Below are 12,588 nucleotides of genomic sequence, written 5' to 3'. Positions count from 1 at the left end.
TCCCCTAGAACAAGCAAATATGCTGTGTTCCTTTCTACACCAATGTGCTTTCCAGAGCAGTATGCAATCAACACTCAAGCCTTGGCTTATGTTGCATTCGTGAATTTAACTTTTTATGAAGTTGTTCAAAGAGCAATTTAATATTATTATTTGGATGAGCTCTCTCAGGCTATGTTTCCACATGGACATCTTTCAACCCTTTGCATTTTGGCTTTCACCAAGGAAGTGGAGATGCAGGTGCTATTTGAAACCAATTTAGAGTGAAATCAAACTGGGGTTCTGATTGTCTTTTTACACCAGTTCCATGCTTTAAATTTCAATGAATTATTCCTGATTTATCCATGAAATGAGAATATTTCTGAAAGCATACATTGCCAGAAATGGCGTTACCCTTTGAGATATCATCAGCCCACAATATTGTACTGCCAGCTCACAAAAAGAAAAAGTTTTAAAATAGAAGCAGAAGCTGTAATTTAGGTTGTCAGAGAAAACCCAAGTTCAGTTTTCATGAAGAACATGAGGTTGCTGTCAGCAAAAGTTGCTGGCTCTAGTGATGGACGGAATACTGAAACTTCTCTCCTGGCCGCTAATGTAAATCAGTTATTTGCAGCATATAATTTATTTTCTGCCTGCACAGGGATGCCAGCAGAGTCCTTTACAACAGAAAGGCCAAGGCAAATCATATCAATTGTGAAAAAGGCTTATTCTAATAAGCCAGGGGAGGTTTAGATTGGATATTAGGAAAAATTTCTTTACTGAGAGGGTGGTCAAACATTGGAACAGGCTGCTCAGGGAGGTGGTGGAGTCATCATCACTGGAAGTGTTCAAAAAACTTGTAGATGTGGCACTTCGGGACACAGTTTAGTGGGCATGGTGGTGTTGGGTTGATGGTTGGATTTGATGATCTTAAAGGTCTTTTCCAACCTTAATGATTATGTGATTCTAATGATATCGTAGAGAAAATGTGTGTGTCTTTCACACATCTACAGGGATAATAGAGAGGAGAATAATCCTCTCTCATGGAAGTTCATCATACCAGTGGCAAGGGATGCCTTGAAGCCCTAACACAAACCCCAATTTTTTTTTTTTTCAGAGTAGAAAAAATAAGATCTAAAATTCCACGTAAGAAAAGATGAAACCTCAGGTACGCACGTTGCTGTAAAGGACGACTATCCTGCCAAACAAAGCAAGAGTCTCAGCAATTCCTGTATTGCTTTTTCTATCTGATTTCACATCAAAAATGTGACACACATTGCTGAAGATCAGCGTAATTTTTGTGTGTGTGTGTATTTGACCTCATACAGGGCTTTTGTGACCCATTTTAGCAAGCATGTGTTCTGTCATCATCATGCCTCATAAAAATATTTAATTTTTTCCACTTCCTAAATACCTTTTTGCAGCTTCAAGGAATAGCATACACTTACACACAAGAAAATCTATCTATGTCAACAAAACATGATTAAGGTTGTAAATATCAAGCATTGAAAAGTCAGAAAATGCCAGAATTGTCTGATCATCCATAATTTAAATCCCTCATGCTTGTGCATTATCATAAAGTTTTTAATTACATGATAGCATATAGTATGTTCCATGACACCCTATTTAGAGGGTCCAGAGGAGCATAGGAGTCCAGCTTTCATTCTTTGTGTAAGGGAGAGCAGTCATTACAGAGTAAATCCTACTTCACATCTGTAAGCTTTAAGCTCAAAAATTAGTTTGGGGCTTGCTCATGCAGTTTGCTAATGTCAAGGGCAGTTTGCAAATGCACAGTGAAGATGGAATATATTGAGATTTTAGTTGTTGAGATCAAATAAATCCCAGTAACAGAAGAGTAGTTTTTGGCACAACATTTTTAGCCAGTCTGACAAAGTTACATAAACAAACCAAAACAGATTTATGTACTGGGAAATGCTGGACAATTTCATTAATCTGTGGTTTCACATGCAAAACATGTATGTACTTGTACGCTATATAGAACGAATTAACACATATCATTACTAATTAACACTTCAAAGCAAAACAAACACAAAGTGAGTGGCACCTAACACTTGAGGAATACTAAGAAAAATTTAAAAATCCCTTAATTTGGACCTCTTTTTTTTCAGGGAAAACATGTGTGGCTTGAAATTTGGGTGTGAATACTGCATGGTGGGAGACCTCTAATAACTTCACTCCCAGGTGAAAAAAAGATATAGAGACATAAAAAAACATGGGCACTAGTGACATCGTCTGTCTTTAGTTACATGACTCCCAGCCTCTAAATTTTCCACTCTCTCTCCCACTTGGAGCTTAAGGGTCTTGTTCTCACATACGGAGCTCCACAAAAGTCCCTCCTGCCCACATCTCATTTCTCATTTTCTCCTTCTGTTACTGCCTGAGTTCTATCCAAATTATTTTCTTAAACGCCTACTGTACATTTTCTCTATCCTTTGCTTCATGTCAATGCTTGCATTCTAAAGAACTGTTCATTTGAATTGTTATCTAAAATAGGCTTTTTCTGCAAGGCCAACAAACCCTAATATGTCAGCTAAATCAACCTTATTTTTTAAGTAACTGGTTCTCTACATGAAAATTATCATCTTTATCCTGATGCATTGCATGCACTGTTTGACTAATGCAGACTATCCCTGACTTGTGTCACACACGTATTTTCACCAGAAAACTGTGAAAAGTAAAAATTATATCATACCTAAGTTAATATCTTAGAATTGTTTTGTGAAGCTTTTCTCCCTTTTTGATTAAATATTTTTTTTCTTTAAAGGAAACTTTATTTTAAAAAGATGGGACTGAAATCACCCCCCTAAAACTGAAGACTGCCAAATTTCACAGCTGCTCCTTATCTCTATGATGGTCTGACCAAAACCTCAGAGCTGACAGCTCTAGGTTCTGCAAAAGTTGGGTTATGAACTTTTATTTCTTAGACATAGATACAAGCAACCAATATGAATCTACTTTAAGCTCAAGGAAAAGAAACAGAATGCTCTTCCTAACCTGCAGAAGTACTAGTGGGAGCACATTTTTATGCTCACGCATATAAGGACAGAGTAGTGTTGTTTCTTTTTTCACACTGCATAGACAATGGGATATAATCTCACTTCTTGCTTCCCACTGCTCACGGGTATTGCTGTCTTCTCACACCCATGGAGGGCAGAACGGGTGGAGATCAGGGTTCTGGTTCCAGCCAACTCCCAATGCATGTTCTGACCCACTTCGTCAGGCACATGCAAGCTCTTCCCTACATGCATCAATTGACAAGGCAACCTGTAAAAATCATGTCCCAGTTCAGAGATTCAAGATTGCAAATAAGTTCTGGGCTTCTTAATATTTTCTCTTACATCTTCAACAATAACTTTTTCCCAAGTCCCCTTCCCAGGTGAGAAATTTGCTTCTTCCCCACTCGTCGTGGTATTTGGCATATTGTGTGCTCAGAAACCTAGCAGCCTCAGAAGCTTCTTTTCTCTTGCTATTCCTTATGAACAGAACGGTGATATATTAGCAGGTGTGAAGGACGAAACATATCTGTAAAGCTCAGATAACTTTTTACTTAGCAAAGCGCTCTTACCTGTCTGCATCCACAGTCACATCATGAACCCCTCTCTGAATGACGTCTCGAGAGGCAGCTAGGTCTGGTATTCGGTTCAGACTTCTCGTATATAGGTTGAGTCCTCCATCTGTCATGTACCTGAAAATAAATATGTGGTCAATCAGTGGGAAATGCAGCCATCTGGCAACTATGTTTCACTCTAAAGTTAATGGACTGTGGAACTCAAATCTTTAAGGTACCGGCAGTCCTGTTAGATGGTAGACTTACACTAAATATTTTCACAAGCACAGGGAGATTAGATATATATCTATTTTCTAGGATCATTTGTTTTTTTCTGTGATGGCTAACCAGCTAACCTGTTTTACTGAAATATATTTAGACTGAAGCCCTCAAGTATCTTAAAAAAAATTAAGTACATTTTAAGTACTACATTTTTGTCAAAGAATAGCACCAGGTGCAAGAACTCCAGTTAAAAAAAGGAAAAAAAAGGAAAAAAAAATCTGTAGCATACATCTAAATGTGAACAGAAATTGAGAATCCAAATCCATAGTCCCTGCTGGGATGCAATTATTCAGCTATGAAAGAGATCCCCACTGAAGCCCTTACAATGACATTTAAGAATCTTTTTCTATCTGTGTTCCTTTTGCGTGAGTCCCACCATTTCACATGATAATGAATGATTAATGAATCAAACAGTGAGTATAGTGCTGCTTACTCACTAGAGAACCATTAAAAGTTTCTGAATTTCAAGCAGCAGCAATCATTTCTGGAATGCCTACCTACAGTTTAGTTATCTCCATGAGAGGTCTCGGTGTTCATAACTGAGTATGAGTACTACCAGAAGCCTGTGCTGTGTTCAAGACCTGTCCATAATTTTCTCAAAGGACCTTTCATTAAACTGTCTTCCCTCTTAGCGTTTTATTTTTTACATTTCTCTCTTGTAGTTTTTGATAACTTTAGTGTAGCAACCTAGTACAGAGTTTGCACAAATTTATTTGTGAAGGGCCAAGTACATGTATGGCACTTAACGTAGAAGTATACCTCTGCAGAAAAAAAATTTGGTATATCTCGATGAACCTACTCGAAGTACATTTACAGACTTACTGAAATAAGTGTAGTCCCAATGCTATGAAGATGACTAAAATGATCTAGTGGAGTTCATTCCCAATTTAAATAATCTTTAACACAAGTTCTCCTCGAGCCATGAAATGGTGTCACTCAAATCCATCTTTCAGTTGAAGCGTGTGTCCAAGCACACAAACATTTAGCTTTAATTACACAGGCTCCCAGGCACAAGCCAAGGCACACACACACCGCTGGTGCTCCAGATGTTCTGTTGGCCCTCTCCTTGCGGTTTCTTCTGGGAGCTGTTTTAATTGAAATCGGCTGTCCCAGAGACCGCGAGGCTAATACAGCAGCCCGGGAGCACGAGCCTCTAGCCCCACGGTTCGGGGTGGGTGAGCTGGTGTAGATTTTGAGAGCAAAGCTGAGGTAGGGTAGCCCTGTGCAACAGCTACGGTTTGAGACGGCATGGTGTCCTGGGTGGCAATCTGGATGAAGGCAACCTCAAGTGCATTAAAACACAAGGGTTTGGTTTGTTTATTTTTAACTAAACTCTAAGGCATTTTATGCACTGGTAAGACTTGGCCTGCAGTTCAGCAAGGGATTTCTGAAACCCTGGTGTCTGGAGTCTGCAGAAGGTAACTTCAGATTTGTTTTCAAAGGTAAATTAACAGTCACACTCACACACTAGATTTATCCTTTTATTAAAGACAAAATGTAGGCTTTTTGACAGACTATTTAGCTAGGGGTGAATTATGCAGTACATTCCAAAGCTCTGGAATTGCATATTAAATTTAGCTGTGGTTTGAATACAATCCAGTCTATATGGATTTTTTCCTCTATAAGTAAGGCCTGAATGGAGAGTCTTAGCAAGTGCAACAGGCCTTCCTCACACTGATTTCTAATTACTGCTGCATTCCTGTCCCCAAGTGTTTAAAGTAATTAAACTGAAAACGGAAGAGGCATAAAGGAGATAAGACTTTATATGCCTCAATGAATCCTGAATTTTCCAAGCTTATTAACTTGTTTTTAACATTAACTGCACCTAAAAATGTTAACTGAGCACATTGCAACTTGCTGTCTATTGAGTCATCCTTATTACAGATGCAAAGAAAAGCCACACAAGATGACTATATTCATTCTCAAATGTGATAAGCTAATTAATACAACTCATCAGGCACTGCAAAGGATTCCCCTATCTTTTTTTTTTAAGTAAATCCATGCATCCATCAAAGGCAACATTTATATTTCCTTTATGATAAAAGGTCTTCAGACATTAAAGTATCACATTTTCCATATGTCTTTTCTCTGTTCTAGCACACATGAATAAGGCATTCTACTTGACAGCGCTAATGCTGTGGACAACCTTGTCAGCAGTGCTCTGTTCACAGGTCACTGAGGCAGTGCAGCAGGGAGATACGGGAATACGCTTTCTTTAGTCATGCCTTTTCTAGAGATCTATCTTCGGATGGTGCTTGAGGTGAGACACTACTCTAGAGAGAGCTTTGATCACAGACTTACATTTGCCCTTAGGAATGTATAATATCCAATTTCATCAGCCATCATTCTCTAATCATAGCTATACTTCAAACTAAAAGATTAGACTGACAACAAGAGTCCTAAATTTATACAGAGCAAAGTAGTGTGTTGTGACATGGCCCTGTGCTATATGGGACTTCTTTTCAATCCAAGGTTACCTCAGCCACCAAGCAGCTTTGAGATGCCAACAACAGCACTGAACAATAATTTAAGGATGAGTAAAACCTTAATATGGCTTTTTTTTTTTTTAATGATCCTTTAGGGGTTCTAACATACATAGGAATGAAGTGACTTATGTTTCAAGACCAATATAAGATTTGTTAAATAGGAAATTGAAACACAGGGAATGCAGAAACCCAAAGTCAATCAATTAATTAAGCAAACAAAAATAAAAATAATTGTCATTCTTCCTCCTGGGTATGCTAAGAAAGTGACTGATCTATTCTTTTAGGAAAAGATACTCCTACAGCTCAGATGATATGCACAGTTGAAAAATTGCAATAAATGCCTATCAGACAGATTACACTAGACAATATCTGAAGTGGAAACAGAGAAAGTCAGTGCTGTCAGCAAGTGCTTTTCATCAGCTGCATCCGATATTATATCTACCATCTCAAATAGAAAAATGCCAAAAGAAGACCCATCCCAGGGTAAGGAGTGCAAAATGATGGTTAACCAGATAACTAAGAAATTACAGTTAGAAATACCTGTGCTCTTAATCAAAGTTCACAGCAAAGTCATCTTGACGCTAAAGGAGAAAAACTGAATTTGAAGGCAGCTAAGAACATCACTTAGGGGCATCACTTAGGCAGTTTAGGAGCTTGGGTTTTGGGGTTTTTTTATATGCATATTTTTATGTAGCAACCATAATGCAACTTCCATTTGTGTGCCAATATTTCTAAGAAAAATCCTATCAAACCTGCCAATCATGCAGTAGTTCAAACGGGGGAAAAGGGCTACTTACCCACTATTGATGTCATCAGTTCTGAGGCTTTTCCCAAGAATGTCCCCATCGCTCATGTAACCACCAACGTCAACTTCAGAGGACATGTCCAAATCGCCACTTCCCTTCTCACTCATGTCGATCTGTGAGATATTTCCAAGGCGAGAAACAGCTGCTCGGCGAAGCGGCGTGGTGTACATGAATCGAGAAGGGTCTGTGTGTATGAAGCGACTCGCGCTGCTGCGAGGATAACCAGCACCCAAGGACGGGGCATCTCCTGCCTGCAGCCGAGGGCTGGCCTGCCCTAGCCTCCAAGTCACCGGGGTGGACCGGCTTGTCAAGCTTGGTATGCTTCTCCCATTCACCTCAGTTGTCACAGTGCTGTCAAAAGTTGTCTCCAATGTGCTGCCAAACAAAATGGAGAAGTTAGTGAACTGTGTTTTCTCTGTTCCTGAGAAACAAGGAAAAGCAAAGGCTGGAAGAATATTTTTCTTAAGTTTGTGTGTGTGTGTGTTTCTCCACGTGCACGCATGTGTTTGTGTATATAATAGCCTGTACTTATAAAATAACAAAAAAAAAATTATAGGTTTTTAAGTAGATGTATATGAAACAATAACCGTCTTCGTGAATGATTGTATAAGACACTTTGACAGTAAAGTATATTAAAGTCACATTTAAGTTGTTGAGTCAGTCTAGCAAACAATATGGTTAGTGTCATAGTTAATTTTCCCCTGCAAGTCCCGAACTCTCCTAATTTTTTAGTCCAAATTTTTAGCAGTCTGAATAAAACCAGTATACCTGTGGCTTATCTGGGTCCCTCTAAGGCTGGACATAGTTTCCTCCAAATTCTGTCTCAGGTCTGCTATGTTCTTTACAGTTCTCATTCTTCTTGTTTCAGGGTCTTCCCCTGGAAGAAAACAGCAAAACCAGCATAAATTTTAGCACACATGAGTGTATAAGGTTGAATAAAGTGCACACGTGTATACACAGCTGAGAATACACACATATGATTGTAAATGGGTCTGTCCCTTTAATCTTTTAAAAAATAAAACCCCATCCTTTCAGTAATAAAACACACATACGCTTATAAATAGCATGTGGTATGTAAAAAATCCATTGAAAAGAGTCCTGGTGAAGTATCCCCGTTAGGGCCTAAATCTATTAATGAAACTCAGATTTACAGTGTTGGGATTTTTATCCTCCATAATCAAGCCACGATGCAGCCCCAGACCACTTGATACATTACACAGCCCCTTTTTCCTCCTTGACATTTTACATGACATAGTAGGAAATAAAGCCACAGTAAATCTGTGTCTGGAAAGAATTGGGATGATTGTTACAACTCTTCAGTATGCACTTAACATCCAGGCTATTTCAAAGTACTCTTTAAGTCAGGCACTTAATAAAGCATCTTTCCTGAAGTGTAATGGTTTCCTGAAGGGGGAGTTTATTTTTCATATGGGATAAAAAAATATTCTTCTTGGGATAAAAATCTGAACACTCTAAGCACATGTGTTGTTTATATAATTATGGACTTTAACAACCTTCAGGGATCCATTGCGAAAAGCTAGTCTGGTATCTTGAATAGTGAAGCCTGCAGAACTTCACCTGGAACATCCTGAATAATGTTTACTTCACATGATTAAAAAAAAAAAAAAAAGGAAGGAAAAAAAATTATACATTATGTGTTACAAAAGGAAAACACAATAAGCCTCAAAGCAATCTCCAAAAGTCATATATATAGAAACAAAAATGTATGTTTTCTAGTACATCCATATATCAAGGAATTTTAGTTAATTTCTGTTTTGGAGAACAAGAGAATTTCAAAAGAAAATCCGTGACAAAGATCACCAATTTGTTTAAGACTGGTGTTCAGTTTCTGGCTGTGTCCTATACCTGTTTCTTCAAAGAAGGTTGGCAAGAAACATCATTATTATAGTTACGTATATGCTGAATGGGAAGCACAAATAATTGCTTTTTGATTCTATCGATGATAAATTTCATATCATACCTCACTTTGTTAATTTTACTCCTCGTTCTGGAAATGTAATAATCAAGAATGATATTGTGCAACTATTAAAATTATCTCTAATATTTAGCTCTGGATTTCAGCATTCTCATCCCGAACAGTCTTTTAATCTAATTTTTGAATCCTCATGACATTAAGAAACTGTTTCATCTTTGAATATGTCTAAGAGGAGATAGTCTGGTGAATTTAAACTTAACATCATACAAAAATCAAGATCAGAAATGCAAGCAGAGACAAAATACCATCTAGCACTATGATATTTCATAATTGTAAAATATACAGGCTGATACACATCTTCAAGTTGCTGTAGTTCTCATTCTGTTGCCACCTTTATTCCTCCCAGGTTTGTGTGTGAGTTTATAAGAGATATAAATCCAACAATGGTGATGTCTCTGAGGAAAAGCATGGTGTGCCATCTAAGTGCAAAACCAGGAAGGAGATGTTTGGGAAGGAGGGAAAAGAAAAAAAATTTTACCCTTTGCAGAGTAGATAAAATGGAAAAAAAAGAAGGCGGAGAGCTTAATGTAGAGCTTGCAAGAAAAGTTACATGGGACAGAGAACTGGGAAATACTCAACATGGGGCCAGAAGCAATGAAAAATTTATATTTAACAAAATATCCTGGAAAAGTAAAGGAAAAAAAAGTCCTACACGAAAAAATTCTGGTGAGGTAGAAAGATCTCAACACTACATCTGTTTGAAGGCATAGGACAAAGGTTGACTTGCAACAGAACTACAAGTATGGGTTTAACGTTGGTTTACAAGAAGCATTGGGTTAACATATACAGTGACATCTATTTCAAATATAAGGGAAAATCTGCACAAGCAAACTATATTTGAACAGTGGTTCACTTAATCGCCTTCATTTTGAGTTTTGACTAAAAGATGAAGCCTTTGAGCTCATTGACAAACTGAATTGCCAGTGTACCCTCTTCTGCAGTCCAGGTCCTATTGCCCAAACACTCCGCAAGGCAGTTAAGAAAAATCCCACTCCTGACATTAAATGGAAATAAATTATTCCATATACATTTCATATACCCTTTGTTTCTTCCCTGACAGACAAATAATGCATTGTGCTAGCCAATGTACCCACCAGTTGTGGCTCAATGTCAAACCAGCTTTGACAGCAGTGCCGGTTTGAGGTTTTCCCATCTACTCTGCCCTGGTTATGTCTTCTGCTGCCTTTGCTGCAGCCAAACAGTCCTTCAGGAACCGCTGTTTGTTTATTTTATCGGTCCAAATAAATTCTGCAGTGGTTTAATGATCCAACAGTCCCTAAACCTCTGGGTTGGGACCAGAGAACTGACAGTGGGGTCAACATCCAGACAGGGTGGAGACAACAAGTGGGGATACAGGCCCAGCACTGTTGTCAAACTCTCCATCTTCTCAAGCCACACCCCGAGGGCTTGTCCATTCACAAAATTTTGCTCCATAAAATAAACTACCTGTGTGCATTTTTACATGTAATACCTTGCAGGACACAAATGTTCACACTCAAATCAAAATTACCACAACTGTGTTTCAAGCTAGACGTGTTCAATCAAGCACCTTGCTGATCAATGTACCCATGGATCCCACGTACTATTTGCAGAGTTTTCTGCACCATCCTGAAGATTCCCGTGAAGCAAAAAGGCTCATGCCAAGGCAAAGCTGGACAACATTAAGTCCTGCTAGATTGAACCTGCAGTTGAAAGCCCAGGCAGTCCCCAGGCAGACTGTCCACACCTGCCTCCAGGGCACTCGGTTCCTCACTGTCGCTGTCCTTTGCTTTTTCCCCTCCACCAAACGCACTCAGATTTGCTTCCAGGATCACATTATATTCCTGCCACAATACCTATATGGAAGAGACCCAGAACCTGTTGCCTGTCCTGCCTCAAACCAGGGGTGAAACAGTAGCTTGTTGGTATAAGAAAAATTTCTGTTATACAGAGAAGGACAAGTTCCAGAGTATAAGCAGGCAGAGTTAAAAGCAAAGTATTATTTTACCCTTATATTTATTTAAGGAACTGAATATAATTCATATCTGCAGTGTCTTTGTCCTTTCCTTCCTTGTTTGTCCTTGTCAGTTGTCCTTTGCTGTATGTTAACACTGCAAATTGTTGCAGTAAAACGACAGCAACTGTCTTTTTTAGTATATATTGTACAGTAAATATTATAACAAAACCTTAATGTATAATTGCAATAAAAAAAATTACATATATATGGAAAACTGACCAAAACCTTAATGTATAATTGCAATAAAAAAAGTACATATATATGGAAAACTGAAAAAATATATTTTCACAGAAAATAATATTTTACTTTCAGTCAAATTATACCATAAAAAGCGGTGTTATTCTATCCTGGAAAGGTGAAAAGCTTGAGGTCAAATCTCTTCTGATATCTCAGTAACACAATGGGCAATTTCAAAGCCTTTCCACCATTTTTTTCTAAAAAAGGTACAACTTCAAAAATACTTATGCATTTTAAAATACTGATCTTAAAATACTACGTAGTGCTACATACAAAATCCTTGCAACTGTAACTAAAATAATTGTTCTTTTTTTCCCCGTCCCTCTCTCAAGGCCATCTCAATGGACTCATGCTGTACCACAGATGAACAAGACAGAAAGTATAAACAGCTGAACATGATCCTTGAGGAATTTTATGTGCTGAGTGTAGGATCCTCAGACCTAACTTGCATCTGACATTACCAACATTTTCAGGACAGCACTGTGGCTCCCCATCTCTGCATCAAACCTCCTTCCGTATGGAGGGCCATAGGGATGGTGAACATGTGTTTCTTTCTGAAAGCTAGCTACATCGTGCCTGCTAGAAGAGACACCATGGTGCTTGATGCGGTGGGACTGGGACACACGGTATGCGTGGTGGCCCGGACTCCCCCAGGCACCTTGTTTCTTATTACTATGGCCCACTGCCATCATAGAGTCTATCCATATCTGCATGACCTAACATATCAGAAATGCTCCCTGGCTTGTTATCTCAAGTGATTCTGGCTTTTAAGCCGAAGAAAAGCCGTTCTAACTCATATGTGGAGAGACTGGGATAAGCAAGACTAAAATCAGACTATGCGGCAACTTTCTGTCAAAACTCTGTTCCTCTTATAAGAAAGTCTGATGTAAATATTTTACTGACCCCATGAAATATAATCTGCTCAAATGTTAATTGTGTTAAACGTGAATATTCCAAAAGATTGTCCCCAAATTTTTGCCTATGAGCAGTGAACCATTACAGGTTCCCTCAATAAATGTGTAGAGAACACATTAATTTCTTCCATTGTGTGAGATATGTACACAGGAGATCAAAATAAACATTCTACAGAAATCACCAATCACCTAGCTTAAACTTTTACATTCACATTTCTGAAGCTCACCCATAATTGCACATTTAATGATACTGTTCATAATCATTTCATTACTTCTGCACGTGTAATTACAGCCCAAAGCAGATAAAAGAGAGAATAATAATTCCAT

At 38.4% G+C, this 12,588-nt stretch overlaps 1 protein-coding gene across 1 annotated transcript in view; it reads right to left on the bottom strand.

Moving 5' to 3' along the window:
- The window catches only part of NAV3 (neuron navigator 3), a gene marked incomplete at its 3' end in the record, with an annotated part of 104,988 nt that extends 92,928 nt beyond the window's left edge, over nt 1–12,060 (bottom strand). The window contains exons 1-5 of the mRNA XM_010286415.1: nt 11,809–12,060; nt 10,841–10,949; nt 7,887–7,995; nt 7,110–7,493; nt 3,563–3,682 (exon numbers count right to left, since the gene is read on the bottom strand). Coding sequence (XP_010284717.1) covers nt 3,563–3,682; nt 7,110–7,493; nt 7,887–7,995; nt 10,841–10,949; nt 11,809–12,060 — 974 coding nt within the window. The remainder of the gene's footprint in view (nt 1–3,562; nt 3,683–7,109; nt 7,494–7,886; nt 7,996–10,840; nt 10,950–11,808) is intronic.
- Between the last annotated feature and the right edge of the window lie 528 nt (nt 12,061–12,588).

This window comes from Phaethon lepturus, unplaced genomic scaffold (assembly GCF_000687285.1).
Source record: "Phaethon lepturus isolate BGI_N335 unplaced genomic scaffold, ASM68728v1 scaffold16174, whole genome shotgun sequence".
Lineage (NCBI taxonomy): Eukaryota > Metazoa > Chordata > Aves > Phaethontiformes > Phaethontidae > Phaethon > Phaethon lepturus.
Note: the sequence above shows the minus strand (reverse complement) of the source record. Positions and strands in the feature narration are given on the sequence as shown.